General features: G+C 42.7%; 1 protein-coding gene across 1 annotated transcript in view; it reads left to right on the forward strand.

Annotated features, from left to right (window-relative positions):
* LOC126473648 (serine/threonine-protein kinase meng-po) overlaps window positions 1–18,832 on the forward strand; it is a 368,324-nt gene that overhangs the window by 307,415 nt on the left and 42,077 nt on the right. Inside the window, exon 5 of the mRNA XM_050100863.1 lies at window positions 14,566–14,780. Within this exon, the coding sequence (XP_049956820.1) occupies window positions 14,566–14,780 (215 nt within the window). The remainder of the gene's footprint in view (window positions 1–14,565; window positions 14,781–18,832) is intronic.

The raw sequence follows: 18,832 nt of genomic DNA on the forward strand, positions 1-18,832 counted from the left end.
CTTTCTGATCTGTTCGTTCTATCCCGTGAGATTTTTTTTTTAAAGACAAAAAACACTAATCAGCTACTGAAGCATCTCTATCTTCTATGGGTTGCAGGGGTTAGACCCCTGGGGAGGTGGGTGGGTATTCATGCATGGCTGTCTTCACTTACACATTGTAGCTACGCAAGGCGTCTAAATTTGTTTATATTTAGTTTGCCATCCACCGAAAACACCCCATTTCCTGAGCTTGTCCCGTTAGTGTCATTAGGCTTCTTGTGAGAAGTGTGTGTGTTTGTTTTTGTTTCCGCCATATTTGTGACGTCATGGGTCAAAGCAAACGGGTGGGATCGGACGCTTCCGTATTTCCGACTTTATTAGTCGATAAACGACAGCGTCATCTGCAAACAACCGAAGACGGCTGCTCAGATTGTCTCCCAAATCGTTTATATAGATGAGGAACAGCAAACGGTCTATAATACCTGAAACGTCCTCTTGGAAAAATTATACATGACTGTGCTTAAACTGACACACAATATTTTTTAGCTCAACGCAATCTGACTTTCAATAATCCCTACAAAAGAATGACCCTGACCATCATTAAACTAAACCTTTCACAAATCACTTACCTCACAAAAATCTTCGTTACTCGAACTACTGCAATACAGCGAGCGCCATTACTGTCAGTTAAATAAAAGATTCAAACCACTGAAGGCACTAACTACTGATAGGCATAGTTAGTAAATGAAAGATTTTGATAGAGTACAAACAATGTATTTACCTTAATAGTGTTCAAAAGTCATAATATATATATATCAGTCCATGATATCCAATATTACAAATTTGCTCTTTCTGATGGACACACTTCCAGATCGTCCGCTCTCAAAATTCCACCATCTCTCTCCTCACATCCACCACTGCTGGCGGCTCACCTCCAACTGCGCAACGCTACGCGCTGTTAACAGCCAACTGCCCAACACTACAATAGCAAATTCCAACATTGCCACCCAGCCACAGACTGCACGCAGCACAGCCAGTTATTTTCATACAGAGCACTACGTGGCGGTGGCGTTACCAATATAAGAACCTAAACAGCCTACTTACACACTACCTTGGGGAAAGCAAGAAACCACTTCTGTTTTATTCGATGACTTTCCGTCAGTTACTACGAACTGTGACCTCTCTGACAGAAAATCACAAATCCAGTCATAACTGAGTCGATATTCCATAAGTACGCAATTTCCCCACGAGCCGCTTGCGTGGTACAATGACAAAAGCCCTCAGGAAATCCAGAAATACGGAATCGATCTGAAATCCCTTGTCAATAGCAATCAACACTTCATCTGAATAAAGAGCTAGTTGTGTTTCACAGCAACGATGTTTTCTAAACCCATGTTGACACACAGTCAACATGGGTCAATAGACCGTTTTCTTTGAGATAATTCATAATGTTCGAACACAATATACGTTCTAAAATCCTGCTGCACATCGACGTTAACGATATGGGCCTGTAATTTAGTGGATTACTCCTACTAACTTTCTTGCGTATTGGTGTGACCCTTGCAACTTTCCAGTCTTTGGGTACGGAATTTTCGTCGAGTGAACGGTTGTATATAACAATGGAGTTAATGCATCAGCATGCTCCGAAAGGAACCTAATTGGTATACAGTCTGGACCAGAAGATTTGCTTTTATTAAGTGATTTAAATTGCTTCACTACTCCGAGGATATTTACTTCAACGTTACTCATATTGGCAGCTGTTCTAGATTCTAATTCTGGAATATTTACTTCGTCTTCTTTTGTGGAGCCTTTTTACTGTAGTCAAGTCTTGGTATCCATCTACAATTTTACCCCCAACACTCCATCCAAATTTACCGTTCCCTGATGCCTCAGGATGTGTCCTATCAACCGAATTCTTCTTCTAGTTAAATTTTGCCATAAATTGCTTTTCTACTCGGTTTGATTTAGTACGTACTCATTAGCTATTCGATCTATCCATCTAACCTTCAGCATTCTTCTACAGCACCAAATTTCAAAAGCTTCTATCCACGTCTTGTCTAAACTGTTATCATCCTCGTTTCACTTTCGGATGCCAGGCAAGCACCTTCAAAAAAGGCTTCCTATTACTTACATTTGTAATCGATGTTACCAAATATCTCTTTTTCAGAAATGCTTCTCGTGCTATACCCTCTCTGTTTCGGCCATCATCAGTTATTTTGCTGCCAAAATAACTAAATTCGGTCTACTACTATTACTCTCTCATTTCCTAACGTAATTCCCTGAACATCACTTGATTTAATTCGACTACACTCAGTTACCAGTGTTTTACTTTTGTTGATGTTCATCTCATATCCTGCTTTCAAGACTCGATCTGTTCCATGCAACTTCTCTTCCAACTTCTTTGCCGTCTTGAGAAAAATATAATGTCATCATCAAAGTTTTTATTTCCTCTTTCTAAACTTTAATTCCCTTTCCACATTTCTCCATGGTTTCCTAGACAGCTTGCTCAACGCACAAATTAACCATCATGAGTAGGCTATACAGCCCTATTCACTCTCATCTCAAACATTGCTTCTCTTTCATGCACTTCGTCTGTTATGACAACTGTCTGGTTTCTGTATAGCTTGCTTTCTAGTCCTGCTCTCATCTAAATTTCAGAGAGTGTAAACCAGCCAACATTGAGAAAAGCTTCCTTTAATCTACAAACGCTATAAATGTAGGTTTGCCTGTATTCAACTTATAAGAAGATGTCAATATTGCCTCACGTGTTCCTTCAATTCTGTGTAGCCCAAACTTATCTTCCCCAGTATCGGCATCGACCAGATTTTAATTCTTTTGTATAGAATTCGTGTCAGCATTCAGACTCTTTATGAAGTCTGGAGGTATATTGCCGGTCTCGTATATCCCGCACACAAGGCAGGGAATTCTTGTCATGTTTGGTCCTCCCAAGGATCTCTCTAATTCTGAGAGTATGTCGCCTACTCCATGGGCTTCAGTCCATCTAGGTCTTATGGTCCTAAGCCAAGTTCTTCTAGCAAAATCATATCTTCCATCTCATCTTCATCTCATCCAACTTCTCTATCAGTAATATTTTCTTTATAATTGTCTTCTTAATGTAGACACCCACTACATATTCCACCATTCTCCTTTCCTTATTTGCTTAATATTGGCTTGCCATCTGTGCTCTTGATATGCATACAGCTGCTTCCCTTTCCTCCAAAGGTCTCTTTAATCTTCCTATAGGCGGCATCTGTTTTTCCCTAGTCATGCACGTTCATACCGCCTTATATTTGTCCTATAGCCATTCCTGTTTAGCCATTTTGCATTTTCTTTCAACCTCATATTTTAGACTTCTGTATTCCCTTTCGCCTGCTTCATCTGCTGTATTTTCATATAATCTCCTAAAGCCAATCAAATTTAAAATCTTCTGTTTTATCCAGTGATTTCTATTTTTCCTTACTTTTTACCTATGCGATCCTCTGCTGCCTTCACTACTTCATTTCTCAAAGTTACCCATTCGTCTTCTTTCGTCCAACATTGTCCAAGATTCTTTTGAAGCTTTCAACACCCTCTGGTGCTTTCAATTTATCCAGGCCCATCTCCTTAAAATCCTGAAATCCTACATTTTCGCAATTTTTTCAGATTTAATCTGCAGTCCATAACCAATAAATTATGGGCAGAGCCTTCATCTGCATCTGGATATGCCTTACCGTTTAAAATCTGCTTTAGAAATACCTGATTTACCGTTATATAATCAGTTTTAAACCTTCCACTGTCCGCAAGTTTCTTCCGTGTATACGAGCTTGTTTCATGATTCTTAAATTAAGTGCGAGCAATGATTAAATTATTCTTGTGCTAAATTCTGTCAAGCGATTTCCTCTTTCATTCCTTTACCTTAGTCCAGGTTCTCCTACTACTTTGCCTTCCCATCCTTTAAGTACAACAGAATTCCAGTCCCTCTTTCATTTCAGTCATTGTCTGCCAAAACTATCTGAACAATTTCCTTTATCTCATCATACATTCTTTCAATCTCTCCATCATCTAGGTAGTTAGTTGGCACATAAACTGGTAGTATTGTGGTGGGTGTTAGGTTTGTGTCTCTCTATGATAATGCTTATAGTAGCTTACACCTTTACCTATTTGTGGCTGTTAACTATCAAACGCTTACTAACAGAAGTATCATCAGATGCGGTATTAAACTGAACTTAGGAATACACAGTAAGAGGACGCAACATGATGATGTTGCGGGCACTACCTGTTCATGCTGTATGACCTGCCAGACAATGTTAATAGTTCCCAGAATGAGATTTTCACTCTGCAGCGGAGTGTGCGCTGATGTGAAACGTCCTGGCAGATTAAAACTGTGTGCGGGACCAAGGCTCGAACTCGGGACCTTTGCCTTTCGCGGGCAAGTGATCTACCGACTGAGCTACCCAAGCACGACTCACTCCCCGTTGCATCCTGTTCCTAAGCGTTGTTTCTAAAGACTGTAAGCAAAGGAGAAACACGACAATAATTTGTTAAAAAGCGTTAAACTAATTCGAAGAGTTACTAATCACAATGCAGTCAGATCCAAACAGAGAATATTAAGGACTGCAGGTCCTTAGCCAATTCTGTAATGCCCTAAGCACTGAGACAGAGGCTGAGTACTCGCAGGCGTGAATCACAGTACTCAAGGCGGCTGATGGTAGCTCGCGGCGGCCTCTTATACATTGCGCCAGCCGACGTGGTCATGTTTGTACAATGGCCGTCGGTTGGCTGCCACCAATTGCTATCCAGCTACCTCTGGTAGCAGTATTCGTTACGCCCGGCCTGGTGCCTGTGGCGAACGAAACCCAGTTGTATCCTCATACTTTTGGCAAATAATGCAATTATCCATAAAGCTAACATTAAGTACCGACTGGCATATAAACTCGTACTACTGTCGTGGATGTTGGTGTGGTATATGTTTTGGCTATCATAATGCTTTCACTTTTTTTTTTTTTTTTGCTCATTATTAGACATGCTCCTGCATTAACTGACCTGATGTCCTTTTCTTCCTGCCATCGAAGTTCACAAATTCCCTCATTTTAAAGCCTCTAACCTGCTTATCTGATCAAGGGATCCAACATTCCACGCTCCGTCCTCTAGAATGCAAAGTTCGCTTTTCCTAGGAGATCACAATGGTGGATTATTTTACTTTCAGAATGTTTTACCCAAGAGGACGCCATTACCATTGAGCTGTACAGTAGACATGCATGCTCGCGAGAAAAATTAACGGCTTTAGCTTCTCCTTGCTTTCAACTGTTCGCAGTACCAGCATAGCAAAGCCCGTTGGCCTGATCAGTCAATTTTCCAGACTGTTGCCCCTGCAACCATTGAAAGGGCTGCTGCCCTTCTTCTGGAACCACAGGTTAATCAGACCTCTCCACAACTATTCCTCTGTAGTGTTTGCATCACCATACGGCTATTTGTACCGTTGAGGCACGCAAGCCACCCTACCTCGGCAAGGTCCGTTCCATATTTCAAGAGCGGATGGGGGTGGAGGGCGGTGGGAGGGATGAGGTACTCCATCAAGCGTAAAACTTGATTTTACTCCCTCCCTCTCTCTCTCTCTCTCTCTCTCTCTCTCTTCCTCTCTCTCTCTTCAGTTGCTACTCACCATATAGCGCAGATGCTGAGTCGCAGAAAGGCACAACAAAAAGCCTGTCACACAGCTAGCTTTCGGCCAACAAAGCCTTTGTCAAAATTAGACAACATACAAATGCACACATTCAGGCAAAAGCAACTCACAACACCCAGCATGACGTGGGTCACGTGCGTGTGAGTTGCGTTTGAATGAGTGTGTGCGTGTGTGTATGTTGTCTAATTTTGACAAAGGCTTTGTTGGCCGATAGCTAGTTCTGTGACAGTGTTTCTGTTGTGCCTTTCTGCGACTCAGCATCTGCGCTATATGGTGAGTAGCAACTATCCTTTTCATTATATTGTTACATTACATCCTGAATTTTCCTCTGTGTGTGTGTGTGTGTGTGTGTGTGTGTGTGTGTGTGTGTGTGCGTATCGGCCGATCTCTCTCTCTGTCTCACTCTCTCTGCTGCTGTTGCTCGGGTCATCTAAGTATTTGTGTTTCCAGTTACTCGTTGCACGTAAGAAAGATCACCAGATATAGTAGTATTCACTCTCTTAAAGAGCACACTTATCACTTTGAAGCGCATTATAACTCGTACTAGGTGGTACGTCACGGCAGTGAAGTGGGGTGTATTTTCGTCAGTCCGTTGTATGAAATCAGCGCAGGAGGGTGTCAACGTGGAGAAATGGCACAGTGGCAGAAAGGAGCTATCGTGTTTGGACGTAGCCGTGACCTCACCGTGACTGACGTCGCCTCATTAGTTACTCAACGTGTACTGGCTGGCCGACGACTCTACAAGCAATAATGTACTATTTGCAGCAGTGTAACACGGCATAGGAGCAGTGGTCGTAAAACGGTGTAAACGTATGTCACGTCTTGTCAATGACAAACAAACACTGTGAATGGAACTGCTTATAAAGACATTTTGAGTCAGGTTCATTGAAACACACTTTTTCATTACCCCAAACAACAAAGAAACTGGGCAATTGATGACTGTAATTTTGTTGTCTGATCCGACGAGTCACTGCTTTGCCTCTTTTCAAATGATAGAAAGCGTCGACAGTACTGGCGGACTTGTGAGGGCGTTTGACCTGTAGTGCGCAGAGGGAACAGCTCAAAAAAATGGTTCAAATGGCTCTGAGCACTATGGGACTTAACTGCTGTGGTCATCAGTCCCCTAGAACCTAGAACTACTTAAACCTAACTAACCTAAGGACACCACACACATCCATGCCCGAGGCAGGATTCGAACCTGCGACCGTAGCGGTCACGCGGTTCCAGACTGAAGCGCCTAGAACCGCACGGCCACACCGGCCGGCAGGGAACAGTTCAGGCTGGAGATATTTCTATATGTTTTTGGAGATGGGACTGTTTGGAACAGAGGGTGAAACGTAGCTGTCAACACAGCTGCACCTTGGTAGCACTATGAGATCTACTCATCAATGTCTCCAGCCACAATACAACAAAGAAGAGAGTCCACAAATTCCTTCAGGTACTCCATACTCCATACACAGTCCATCATAGAAGGAATGTCACTATGTGTTCTTGCACTGACCTGCTTGAAATAACCTTATTCGCTGGTTGTTAGTAATTTCTACGGCGCTTACACTCCAAGCTGTAAACAAAGAATGAAAAAACAAAAATAATGCCAAAGAAATAGGTGAAATAGAAAAGAAGGAAAGGAAAATAATCAGAAAAATCTTGAGACCAACATATAGTTATGGGAAATGGAAATTAAAAAGTACTGTAATAAAGAAGTTTATGAAAAAATAGAATGAATATTAGACACTATGAGGAAGAGGAGAATTGTATTCCATGGATACTAAAATGGCTATATGAGAGCAGAATAACAAAAGGAATTTTTAACTTTTTTAGCGGAAACTCAATAACTTCAATGACGTGGATCAAACAAGTTAAACCAGACCTGAGGGAAACAGAAAAAATGGAGGAAAAAATAGGAAAAAAGAAAGTACACAGCAAAAGTAAAAAATTTCAAAGGCTTGCAGTAGGAAACAAAGGATCACTCAGGGGGATTATGGACTGAAGAAAGAAAAGAAAAAATAAGGAATGAGTGAGAAAGTGCTGAGAAGAAGGAGAGGGGAAGTGAAAGAAGACGTAAGTTATTTCAAGTGGTCTTTAGTTTTCCAAACAAATTTTAAAAAGATGAATTAAGTTCTTACCATTTATAAACACATGTTAAATAATGAAATCGGCACAGAAATTGTTCGAGAATTTATTACGAATATTTTCAGCTGCGGTCGCTCCGTTATGGGGATACCAGGTGAAAATAACATGGTGTTTGGAGAAAACACGTTTCGCCAAAATGGCTGCCCATAGCCGGTGGTCCCCTTGATGCTGTACGAAACGAAAAGTCTGTGTAACAGTACCAGGTTTGCTTTATTTTTACTTCCAGTCTCATCCACATTGTACTGGTTACTTTGATGGATTCCACGCTGGGTGCCAATTACGCAGTCGTTAATTTTGAGGGCCCACTCTGCGTACCAATTACGTAATGACTCTCATCTATTCAACCATTTTTTTTTATAGCTGGGCGATAGACTGCTGAAGGTAGACCAATAATGACAAAATTTATAGATTTGTAAAAGTATTATATGAAGGAAAAGAGGTTAACAGGTAGTACACATAACACCAAAACTCGCAGCACCTGAAGAAGACATCTGGGTCGGTCGTGAAAATATTGTGCTTAAAATGGAAACAACAACTTCGCAGAACACCCAGAAGCTCACTATTAAACACTTGCACCGTTAATTTATATTTTCAATGAAACAAGGAAACGGAACCATTTCCGATATATCTCCGAGCACTTATCCAGTGTGGAAGATTTACAGTGTGTTAATTATCCATATGCAAGTGCCTGAATACAGTTATATGTGATGATAAATACTTTACAAATGTTTCTCGAGTTGAAAGGTATCGGTCCCAGTCAAACGCGTGATTTCCTTGTTGGTCACGCCGAGAGTGGTCCTCCAGGTTGGATGGAAGGTGCAGTTGATTGAATTATCCACTAAAAGGCCCTGGACTCCAGAACTTCATGGGGAGGAATATTGGTGGAAGACGATTTTATGGCTGCCTTGTAACAGGATTTCTGGAGATGAATATATGGCTGCCTTGCTAAACGCAGGTTTCCCACAGCAAGGCAGAAATTATCACTGCAAATATAACACTTCATTTGTCACAGTCATATACTCTGAACAGTTATTTGAAACAATTCGTGTTGCCACGTTATGCTGCTTTTGAGTGTTTCGACTTTAAGGGCGCTCAATGGATGTGCTGCCTTTAATGAGAAATACTTCATTGAAAATCGTTTTTAGGAGAAAGTACTATGTTCAAGTCGATCAACATAACAGAAAGAAGGCCACAAGATAAGATGGACTTGTACAAATAGCCTCGTGATGACTGGGTGTTGTGTGATGTCCTGAGGTTAGTTAGGTTTAAGTAGTTCTAAGTTCTAGGGGACTGATGACCATAGATGTTAAGTCCCATAGTGCTCAGAGCCATTTGAACCAATTTTTGTACAAATACTTTTATATAAATCATAACAGTGATATGCAGAAAATCGTGTGTAGATACTCATGTGAAAACAAGTTATAATAAAAACACTTTGATTCGATAGATTAACACATGTCCAAGTTAATTGTTTTGGTCAAGGAAGTTTACATCAAAACATGAAGGCAACGCCGTTCGGAGGATGGCTTGTATATGTGATGCGTATGGAAAACGAATTCACACTGAATTACTCGGCTATTGTCGTACAGTTCATAACGGTGTTAAAATGGAAATGAAACACTCATTTACAAACCTGATTAGCACACGATAGGCACAATACATTTATATAAAATATCTCCTGTACCTCTGTCACACGTTCTCCCCATCACATAACAACGCAGCTATTCGAGTTGTCGGCATGCAACAATAGGCCTTACATTTGCAAATTGGACTTCTTGTATGGTTCTCAGTTACAAAGCAAATTTTCACATTGGATCTCCATAATACTCGTATTTGGATTATCTGTCTGGCATTGGCCGTACATACAGGGTGTACATTAATAAAGCCGACAAACTGCAGTGACCGAGTCCTGATTGGAAATGAAGGAAAAAAGGTGCTATGGACACATGTCTGGAAATGCATCGTTGCCACGGTAGATGGCGCTGGCGAATGAAAGTTCCTCTGACCGTGTGCCGTGTGTTGCAGGCTGTGTGATAAACGCTGCGCACTGTAAACAGCAGGATAGTTCGGTATTCACGTCGGGAACAAGCCGAGATGGTGTTTATATACGGCCAGACAGATGGAAACGGTCGAGAGACAGCACGGCTATACCACAACAAGTACCCTCACAGACATCAACCACGTCACACAACATTAAAGTTCTTTTTGGGCGTTTGTGTGATTACGGGTCCTTTCAGACTGGATACTACAGGATCTAGAGACGAACACTAGTACGAGTTCCAGGCAAGGCCCGCAAACATGGTGTAAGCCAAAGTACGACTATGCGTTTCCCTATCACCTGCAACGAGTGCACGGATTATCCTCTGTAGGGGAAGGATTTTATCGATGGTTTTTGCACTAGACCATCACAATTATCGGATTTCTGTCATCAGCCATCCAGGATGCGACATGTGGACCCGTGTATTGCATCCAATGGGGGCCACTGTGTACGTCTGTTGTGACGCGGATGCGATGCAACTTAGTACTGTATTCCTGGACGATTTGTTATCGTTGCACGCACACCGTCCATTTTCTGACACATGTTTCACTCCACTTGCAGTCAGGAATCCGTCTCTACAGGCTATCATTTTATTTATCTTCACTCTGTATAGTAAAAATGCAACTTGAGTTTTACTACCTTTTCTTCTAATATTTTCTAACGGTAATTCTCTATTATTGATGTTAATTAGGGTTGTCATTTTTCTTCGTACATTTTGTCAACTATTTTCATCTGATAACCATTATTGTTTGCCGTTCATCAGAGTGTGTCTAGTTTATGGATTCTGTTGATTCTGTTATCTTCAGACATTGGAGCCCGCATTAACCTACTAATCATTGCATGAAAGAAATTTTTTTATCTGCAAGCGGGTGGCATTGTGAGGCATGGTTGAAGTTGTCTGCAGTACTACTTTACGTTATGCGCTGGAAATATGTACTCCATTGCAACTGCTAATTCTAAGATCTAGGAAGCTGATCGCGGATTTTTTTTTTCGAATTCCGTTGTAAAGATCATAGTATTGTGGAAGTTGTTTAAACTGCTTTAAAGTTCATTAATCACATGATTGCCTCCGCCTCCGTTGATAAGAATAATCGTGTCCTCCAAATGTCTTCAATAGTACATTATTTTATCACTTATCGTTTGGTGTAAGTAAAGAATTTATTCTCAAGATGTTTTCGAAAATATCTGCCAAGTGTGCCAGCGAGACAACATCCAATTTTAAGTCCCTTCTCTAATTTACAGATTTTATTTTGAAACGTAAAATATTTATGAGATGGTGCTAAAATGTTATGGTAATGGAATGTCCTTGGTGGTATATAAAGCGTGGAAGGAGTAAAAGCAACACTCCACTAATAGTTGCGAATTGTTGAGGCACCGAGTTGTCAACCTGCACGTACGAAAGTCTGAGGACGTTGTGAGCTTTTGGACGAATCGTTGTTCAGATCTATGGAGTACCCATAAACACAAATGCGCAACTGCCTTGCCTCGGCTGGTTATATTTTTTTCCACATTGCAGCTCCACTGGGGTGTGACGTTATAATATATTGTGCGATATGGGTGAGGGGAGAAAGGAGGCGGGGAGGAGGAGGGAGTGTTGAGGGGCCACTTTACCAGACACACCCCTCCCCCCGCCTCTCCCCCACCACCACAATCACACTAAAGTGTGGGAACAATGTAATCAATCATAACAACGTAGTGGTGCGGAAGTATTTGTGCATATGGATACTCGTAAATCTGAAGAAGGATTCGTCAGAAAGCTAGCAACATTTTCAGTCTAGTCTACGTGTCTGTTGATGACACAGAGCCTATCAAATAACTTCCGGGAATTCAGCCAGGTAACACTTTCAGCGACCGCCGATATTTCGGCGGGAGAACACCCCGCCATTTTCAAGGCAAACTGCAACGGACAGAGCCTAGTTTATTAGATGAGTTGTAACAGCTGTATCTCATATACAAGGTGTAAAAAATGACGGTTTAAAAATGTGGGAGACTGCAGAGGATGAAATTTTGAACGTCTTGGTATGAGGAACCTATAGCCGAAAATGTGAAATAAAATTCTACAGCCGCCACTAGGCTGTTGAAAATCCACACGCTACCTCTCAGTGACAATCTAGGCTGGAACTCTTGGAAACCACCTTACTGGACCACACATCTTTCCAGATCGTTTGAACGGTGCATAATATTTTAACTTTCTGATAAATGCCTTGCCTAAACTCCTGGAGGACGTTCCCCTGCAACTGTACACTAGTTTATGCTCTCGGAACGACGATTCTCCAGCGCACTTTGATCGTTGGGCCAGGGCATATCTCACAGACAACTGTAGGCAGAGAGTATTTTGAAGGAGATGCCCAGTTTCCTGACCTCACAACTCTTAACTTGAAACTTACTGGCGGATTAAAACTGTGCGCCGGACCGAGACTCGAACTCGGGACCTTTGCCTCTCGCGGGCAAGTGCTCTACCGACTGAGCTACCCAATCACGACTCACGCCCCGTCCTCACAGCTTTAACTAGCACTCCTGGAAGAACGGATCCGTTCTTTCAGGAGCGCTAGTTCTGCAAGGCTCGCAGGAGAGCTTCTGTTAAGTTTGGAAGGTAGGAGACGAGGTACTGGCAGAATTAAAGCTGTGAGGACGGGGCGTGAGTCGTGCTTGGGTAGCTCAGTCGGTAGAGCACTTGCCCACGAAAGGCAAAGGTCCCGAGTTGAGTCTCGGTCCGGCACACAGTTTTAATCCGCCAGGAAGTTTCATATCAGCGCACACTCCGCTGTAGAGTGAAAATTTCATTCTAGAAACTCTTAACTTTCTTGTCTGGGGTTTTGTAAAGTCACTGGTGTATTAAACGCCAGTAGGAACAACAGATGAACTTACTGAATGCATCTTTAAGCGTTTGACACCATCAGAGTGGAGAGTGGAATTTTACAGAGAAACTGACGAAACATGGTTCGTCGTTACACATTATGTAACGAAGCCGATGATCGTCACATCGAACGTTTACTCTATGTAGTAGTGAAGCTACAGATTCGGTTTACAGTATTTGATTTTACTGTACTGTAGTTTGTAAAACACTTATTGACAGTATTCTGGGAAGGATAATGTAAGTCTGGTTGCCTGTCTTAAAATGCATGAAATATTTTTTGGAAGTCCGGAGCCGCACTGCTGCTACGGTCGCAGATTCGAATACTGCCTCTCGCATGGATGTGTGTGATGTCCTTAGGTTAGTTAGGTTTAAATAGTTCTAAGTCTAGGGGACTGATGACCTCAGCTGTTAAGTCCAATAGTGCTTAGAGCCATTTTTTATTTTCTGGACCAGTTTTATTTTGGAAAAAAAACTACGTTGACGGGTACCAACGAGCGTGAAGGAGGAAAGCTTTTCCATTCAAGAATGGAAGAAGAGACTTTTAGGATAAAAGTTTCGTCTATGGCAATGTCTTTAGAAACAGAGCCAAACTTCATTTTTATCAAGTACCAGACAAGAAACAATTCTTAGTCTCTCTGAGGAAATTGGTAGTACGTTCAACTGAAATAAATTGGTGAAGCTGCAAAAATTCTGAAACTAGGTTTCAACACGAAAATGTGAGCCGTGCCCCTTCAGAATACGGTTACTGTATTTTAGCCAGCGTCACTCAATCCTCTTCGAGCAGACGACTGAAGAGCCCTTCTACATAAATGCTATATTATCCTCCCCTTTCCAATGTCTAGACTAATACTGTGCGGAGCAGGGTTGCACCATTGTTCCTAATTAACTTCATGCTGCCACACTTGGACGATTTCAGTGGTTGGAAAATTGGTCTTTTTTTATATTTTTTACTGATATTTCAACGCCATTCAGTGGGAAGGTGGATAAAGGGGGAACCACTAAACTTCTCTATACTAGGTTCTAGCACCTGCAATGGAAGAGGATGAGTTAAGAGTGGGAGGGATAAGTGATGTTGTTATGAATGGGATGGCAATAGTGTTGGAGGGGTTGTATTTGGGGCATGTAGTGTAAGAGTGTGACCAGAAGGTTGTATTAAATTTTAGAGACGGATGATTAGAATGGATGCCTAGCCACGGTTGTGGCGGCATGAAAAGGAAGCCAGGGGAAGGAGAAGGGAACACTGATGGGCGAAAGGATAGGTAAAGTGGGTTAGCTATGACAGATAGCATAGCCGTCAGATAAAATTTCGTTGGTTCTAAGTCTGTTGAAGCTGTAATGGGAGGCGACAGGGAGGCTAAGGAGGTGTAAGAGGAGTGGGAAGTATTGGTATTGGCTCGGCAGTGTGCCAGTATTGGTTACTAGGGGCAACATGAAAGGGTTGATGGAGGCAAGTTTGCGGGATGTGTAGGAAGTACGGAGATATTCAGCCTCAATGAGACGGGAGAGAAAATTGATGAATCGGTAAAGGTGTCGAGTAGGAGAGGGTAATAAGCGAAACGGAGTCCTTCTATTCAACATCTGAAAATACTGATAGAAAGTGACTGGAGTGTATATCCATTACACAGGAGAGGATGGATCGAATCAAAGCTTTGTTTGTGTAGAGAATGATGGACGGATCCAAATTCCATGATTGGCCAGTTAGTAATTTTAATCTGCTGTGTGCTCTCTGTTGCATGGTTAGTGGGCTCGTCCTATAATTGGATTTTGGAAGGGCTTAGCTTGAGGAACCATTGGATACGACAGGAAGTAATCTGGTTATTGGTCATAGTTCAGAGATGTGCAACTCCCGTTGTGCGTAGTGCTTCTGGAAGTAAACTGGTGGTGTGCGTGCCGCAGCTGGCGTCGGCGCTGGACCACCTGCACGCGCGCGAGCTGGTGCACCGCGACGTGAAGCTGGACAACGTGCTGGTCTTCCGGTCGGATTTCTCGCGCGTCAAGCTCTGCGATTTCGGCGAGACGCGTCGTGCTGGGACGCTGGTGCGCAGGCGCAACGAGTGGTTGCCGTACTCGCCGCCAGAGGTGCTACTCACCAACACCGACGACACCTATAAGTGAGTTCTCATCTACTTCTCGTTGTCAGATTACTGAAACGAAGTATAAATCTTGATTTTTGTTTTGGCAGATGTGATATTTTTGCAACGTATACTCACCCAAGCCATGCAGTTGTTTAATAATAATTCTGAACGTAAGTACGATTCTACAATCTATGAACGTAACCCCTTCACCCTGCCCAAGTAAACCCACCTCTTGCAACATCTAATTACACCACCTACCTAGCTACCCACCACGTCCTTCAACTTTCCCGTCCTTTCTTCCAACGTTGCTTGACTCTGCTGGTCGAGTTGTCTAATACATGGAAACTTTGAGTAAATCCATAGAAAAACGAAGCTACGATCTTCGGTCACACCACTTGGAGATACTGCCACCCAATTTTCTAACCACCCAGTTCCTCCTACTAGCACAGTAAAGTATTTAGAGCTAACCATCGGTAGAAAATTAATGTGGAATATGAGCCTCCATATCATCCAACATAAAGCCCTAAACTGACTACAACTATAAAAGGCATCACCTGTGATCTACACCTTGCTACCATCGTCTGCACCTATTCCACCGTAACTTAGGCCTCGATCTTTGCCTCTCGTAAATTCTACAGATCCTTTCAAATCCTAAAACTACATGATTTCCGCTTCATCTTCCACAACGACGTATCTCCTCTATTTTGCGTTCTATAACTCATTCATTTCCCACACCTTCTTCTCTTCCTGGAACGCTTTCAGACCCAGTGGATTAATTGGAAAACCCAGTTCTAGCACCCAGCGGAGGAAAGGACATGAAAGAAACCATCCGTTTCCTTTGGACGTTGGTTCACACACATTTCGCAGTCGACAGTTTGCAGCACAGTGAACAGCAGGGCTAAGTTCTTGACAACCTGTGACACTCATGGCTCTCCACAGGTGATTCAACCTTTTTCTGAGGACATTGTGTGGTCTGCAGCTGTACTGAATATGATCTCACCCATTTGTAGTGTAGTGTGGCTACCATTTTTTGCTCCTGTCTACAGGATGGAACCACTACGGACAGTTAAAAATAATTCGACGAAATTTGAACGTGATTTGAAGCAGCAAAGGATGCCTATGCTTCGTCAGTCCTCCTGTTTTGCGCACTCTTGTGGCATGATCATGGGGGGGAGGGGGGGGGGATGTGACACTGACACATCGTGGATAAAACGGCAAAGTGTCCACCTAAGATTCTCCAGTTAGGCAACACATCTAAGATTCTCCAGTTCGACAACGCCGCCCGTGTCATCCACCCACGATATTGTAGCACTTTAAAAATGTAGATGTACAGTGTCCAAGGCGCCTGCAGGCAGGCAACCCGCTCACACCCATCCTATTCTGCGTGCCCCCTGACAGGGTGTAGGGCAGTACTGCAAACAGCCTGCAGGCGCTTAGGGCTCCACACGGATTGTCTCTGTACAGGTACCTTTTAAAGAGTTCAAAAAATGAGGGTGGGTGGCACAGAGGGTGTTGCCGATCTGGGTACTCTTAGCGGAAGACTTTGCTGTTTTATTCATGCATGTGTCAATGTCACATCCCCATACTGCTTCAGATCTCGTTCAAATTTCGTCGAATGGTTTTGAACGGTCCCTAGTGGTTCCACCATGTAGGTAAGAGCAAAAATTACAGTCCCGCTGCACTCCAAAGGGTGAAATCACGTTCACTGTGGTTGCTAGCCCTCAGTGTCCTTAGAGAAGGGTTGAATCAACTAGGTAGAGTCAGCAGTGCCAAGAGTTGTCAAGAATCTCGTCCTGTTGCTCACTGCACTGCGAACTGTTGTTTTCGACCGTGACATGTGTGGGAACCAATGCCCAAACGAAAGAGAGTGTTTCTTTGAAGTCCTTTATGCCACCCCGTGAGGAGCTTTCGCGTCGAGCGACAGTGTGTCTGGAATGTTTCCTTTGGCAATCTATAATAAACCGCTTGATTTCAACTCTGGGATTTATGATTCTGAACTCCACCGCAGAGGTGTCAAAAGAAGGGGTGAAATGTGGATAAGGCGAGTGGGTGACAACGTTTTCATCGTGTGATACGGCCATCGCAGCGTTGAGCAGAATTTTGGTGAAATTTCGTGCCAACATGATATCAGTGACCCACCTTACACCTCACATGACCTTTAGAGTTCGGGCGTTTCTTTCGCATGTGTCTACACCTTACTGTTTGAAGCGTCGCTGAGCCCGATGGTGACGTCACGGAGCAACACGCTTTCGCACCATTACAGAGGAAGGTCGTAGGCGCCTTTGAACCTAATTTCAAACTTCTGCGTTGCCACTGGAGACAATTACGGGAATTCGAAAAAATTACCCTTGAATTGTGCTATGCAGCTCAAATTCTCAGTTGGAAGAGAATATAATTCAGAACAAGTCAGGGAAGCGATAAACTCACTGCTTATTAGAAACCTGAAACTTAACAGTTGAAGTGAGCATTGGCACCCTTCACTGTTATTACACTACTACTTTCCCTAGTGGCTGTGTCATTTTGGAGTATCCCCTAATGACTTCTGTACAAGGTAGTTCGCTGTCCGTCTTGATTTAATACATACCATTAAAGGCGTGGGATTTAGTTTAAACATCATAAATGGCGTATTACTGTTTCTTAAAACTCTTACACTGTTGTTCATTTCAGTTACTTCGCTCACTCTGAATTACAATGCCACTTCTTTAATAACTTGCTGTCACAATCTCTTCACTTTTATTGTTAATTAATTTCATTTCTTTCCTTTCTTCACGGTTTCCTGCTGTACCAATCATTCACGTTACTCTACATCAACAATTACATCTACATGAGTACTCTGCAAATCACACTTAAGTGCCTGGCAGACGGTTCATCAAATGAACTTCACGATGTTTTTCTATTGTTCCACTCTCCAACAGCGCGCAGAGAAAACGAACACCTATATCTTTCCGTGCGAGCTCCGGTTTCCCTTATTTTACTTTATGGCCGTTTCTCCCTACGTTGGTCAGCGTGAACAAAATATTTTCGCACTCTGAGGAGAAAGTTGGCGTTTGAAACTTCGTGAGAAGACTCCGCTGCAACAAAAAATGCCTTTGTTTTAATGATTTCTACCAAAAATCCTGTGTCATACCCTTGACACTCTGTCCTCTACTTCACGATATTACAATACGCGCTGCTCTTCTTTGAACTTTTTCGATGTACTCTGTTAATCCTATCTGGTAAGGATCCCACAACGTGCAGCAGTTAAAAAAATGTTCAGATGTGTGTGAAATCTTATGGGACTTAACTGATAAGGTCATCAGTCCCTAAGCTTACACATTACTTAGCCTAAATTATCCTAAGGACGAACACACACACCCATGCCCAAGGGAGGACTCGAACCTCCGCCGGGACCAGCCGCACGCGCAGCAGTACTCCAAACGAGGACGCACAAGCATAGCGTAGGCAGTCTCTTTAGTAAATCTGTCGCGTCATCTAAGTGTTGTGCTAATAAAGCGCTGTCTTTGATTCGCCCTGCCCATAACATTTTCTGTGTGTTCTTTCCAGTTTCAGTTGTTCGTAACTGTAATGCCTAGGAATTTAGTTGAAGTGATTTACTAGATTTACTGATTTAACGTGTAACCGAAGTTTAACGGATTCCTTTTAGCACTCATTTGGATGACCTCACACTTATCACTATTTAGAGTCAATCGCCAATTGTCGCACCATTCATACATCGTTTCTAAATCTCCTTCCTACTTGTTTTGATCGTGTGATGACTTTACTAGGTATTAAACGACAGCATAACCTGCAAATAACCTGAGACGGCTGCTCAGATTGTCTCCCAAATCGTTTATATAGATAAGGAACAGTAAAGGGCCTATAACACTACTTTGGGGAACGCCAGGAATCACTTCTGTTTCAGTCGATGACTGTCCGTCAGTCACTACGAACTGTGACCCCCTGACAGGAAATCACGAATCCAGTCGCATAACTGAGACATAACCGTGTTCATTATCACTCAGTCTGACCATCTCGTAACTCCACTACTCGACTCTAACCTGTAACTCACATATCCGAAGCTCATAACACCCACCCACTCTTTCTGACTA

Source organism: Schistocerca serialis, chromosome 4 (genome assembly GCF_023864345.2).
Source record: "Schistocerca serialis cubense isolate TAMUIC-IGC-003099 chromosome 4, iqSchSeri2.2, whole genome shotgun sequence".
NCBI lineage: Eukaryota > Metazoa > Arthropoda > Insecta > Orthoptera > Acrididae > Schistocerca > Schistocerca serialis.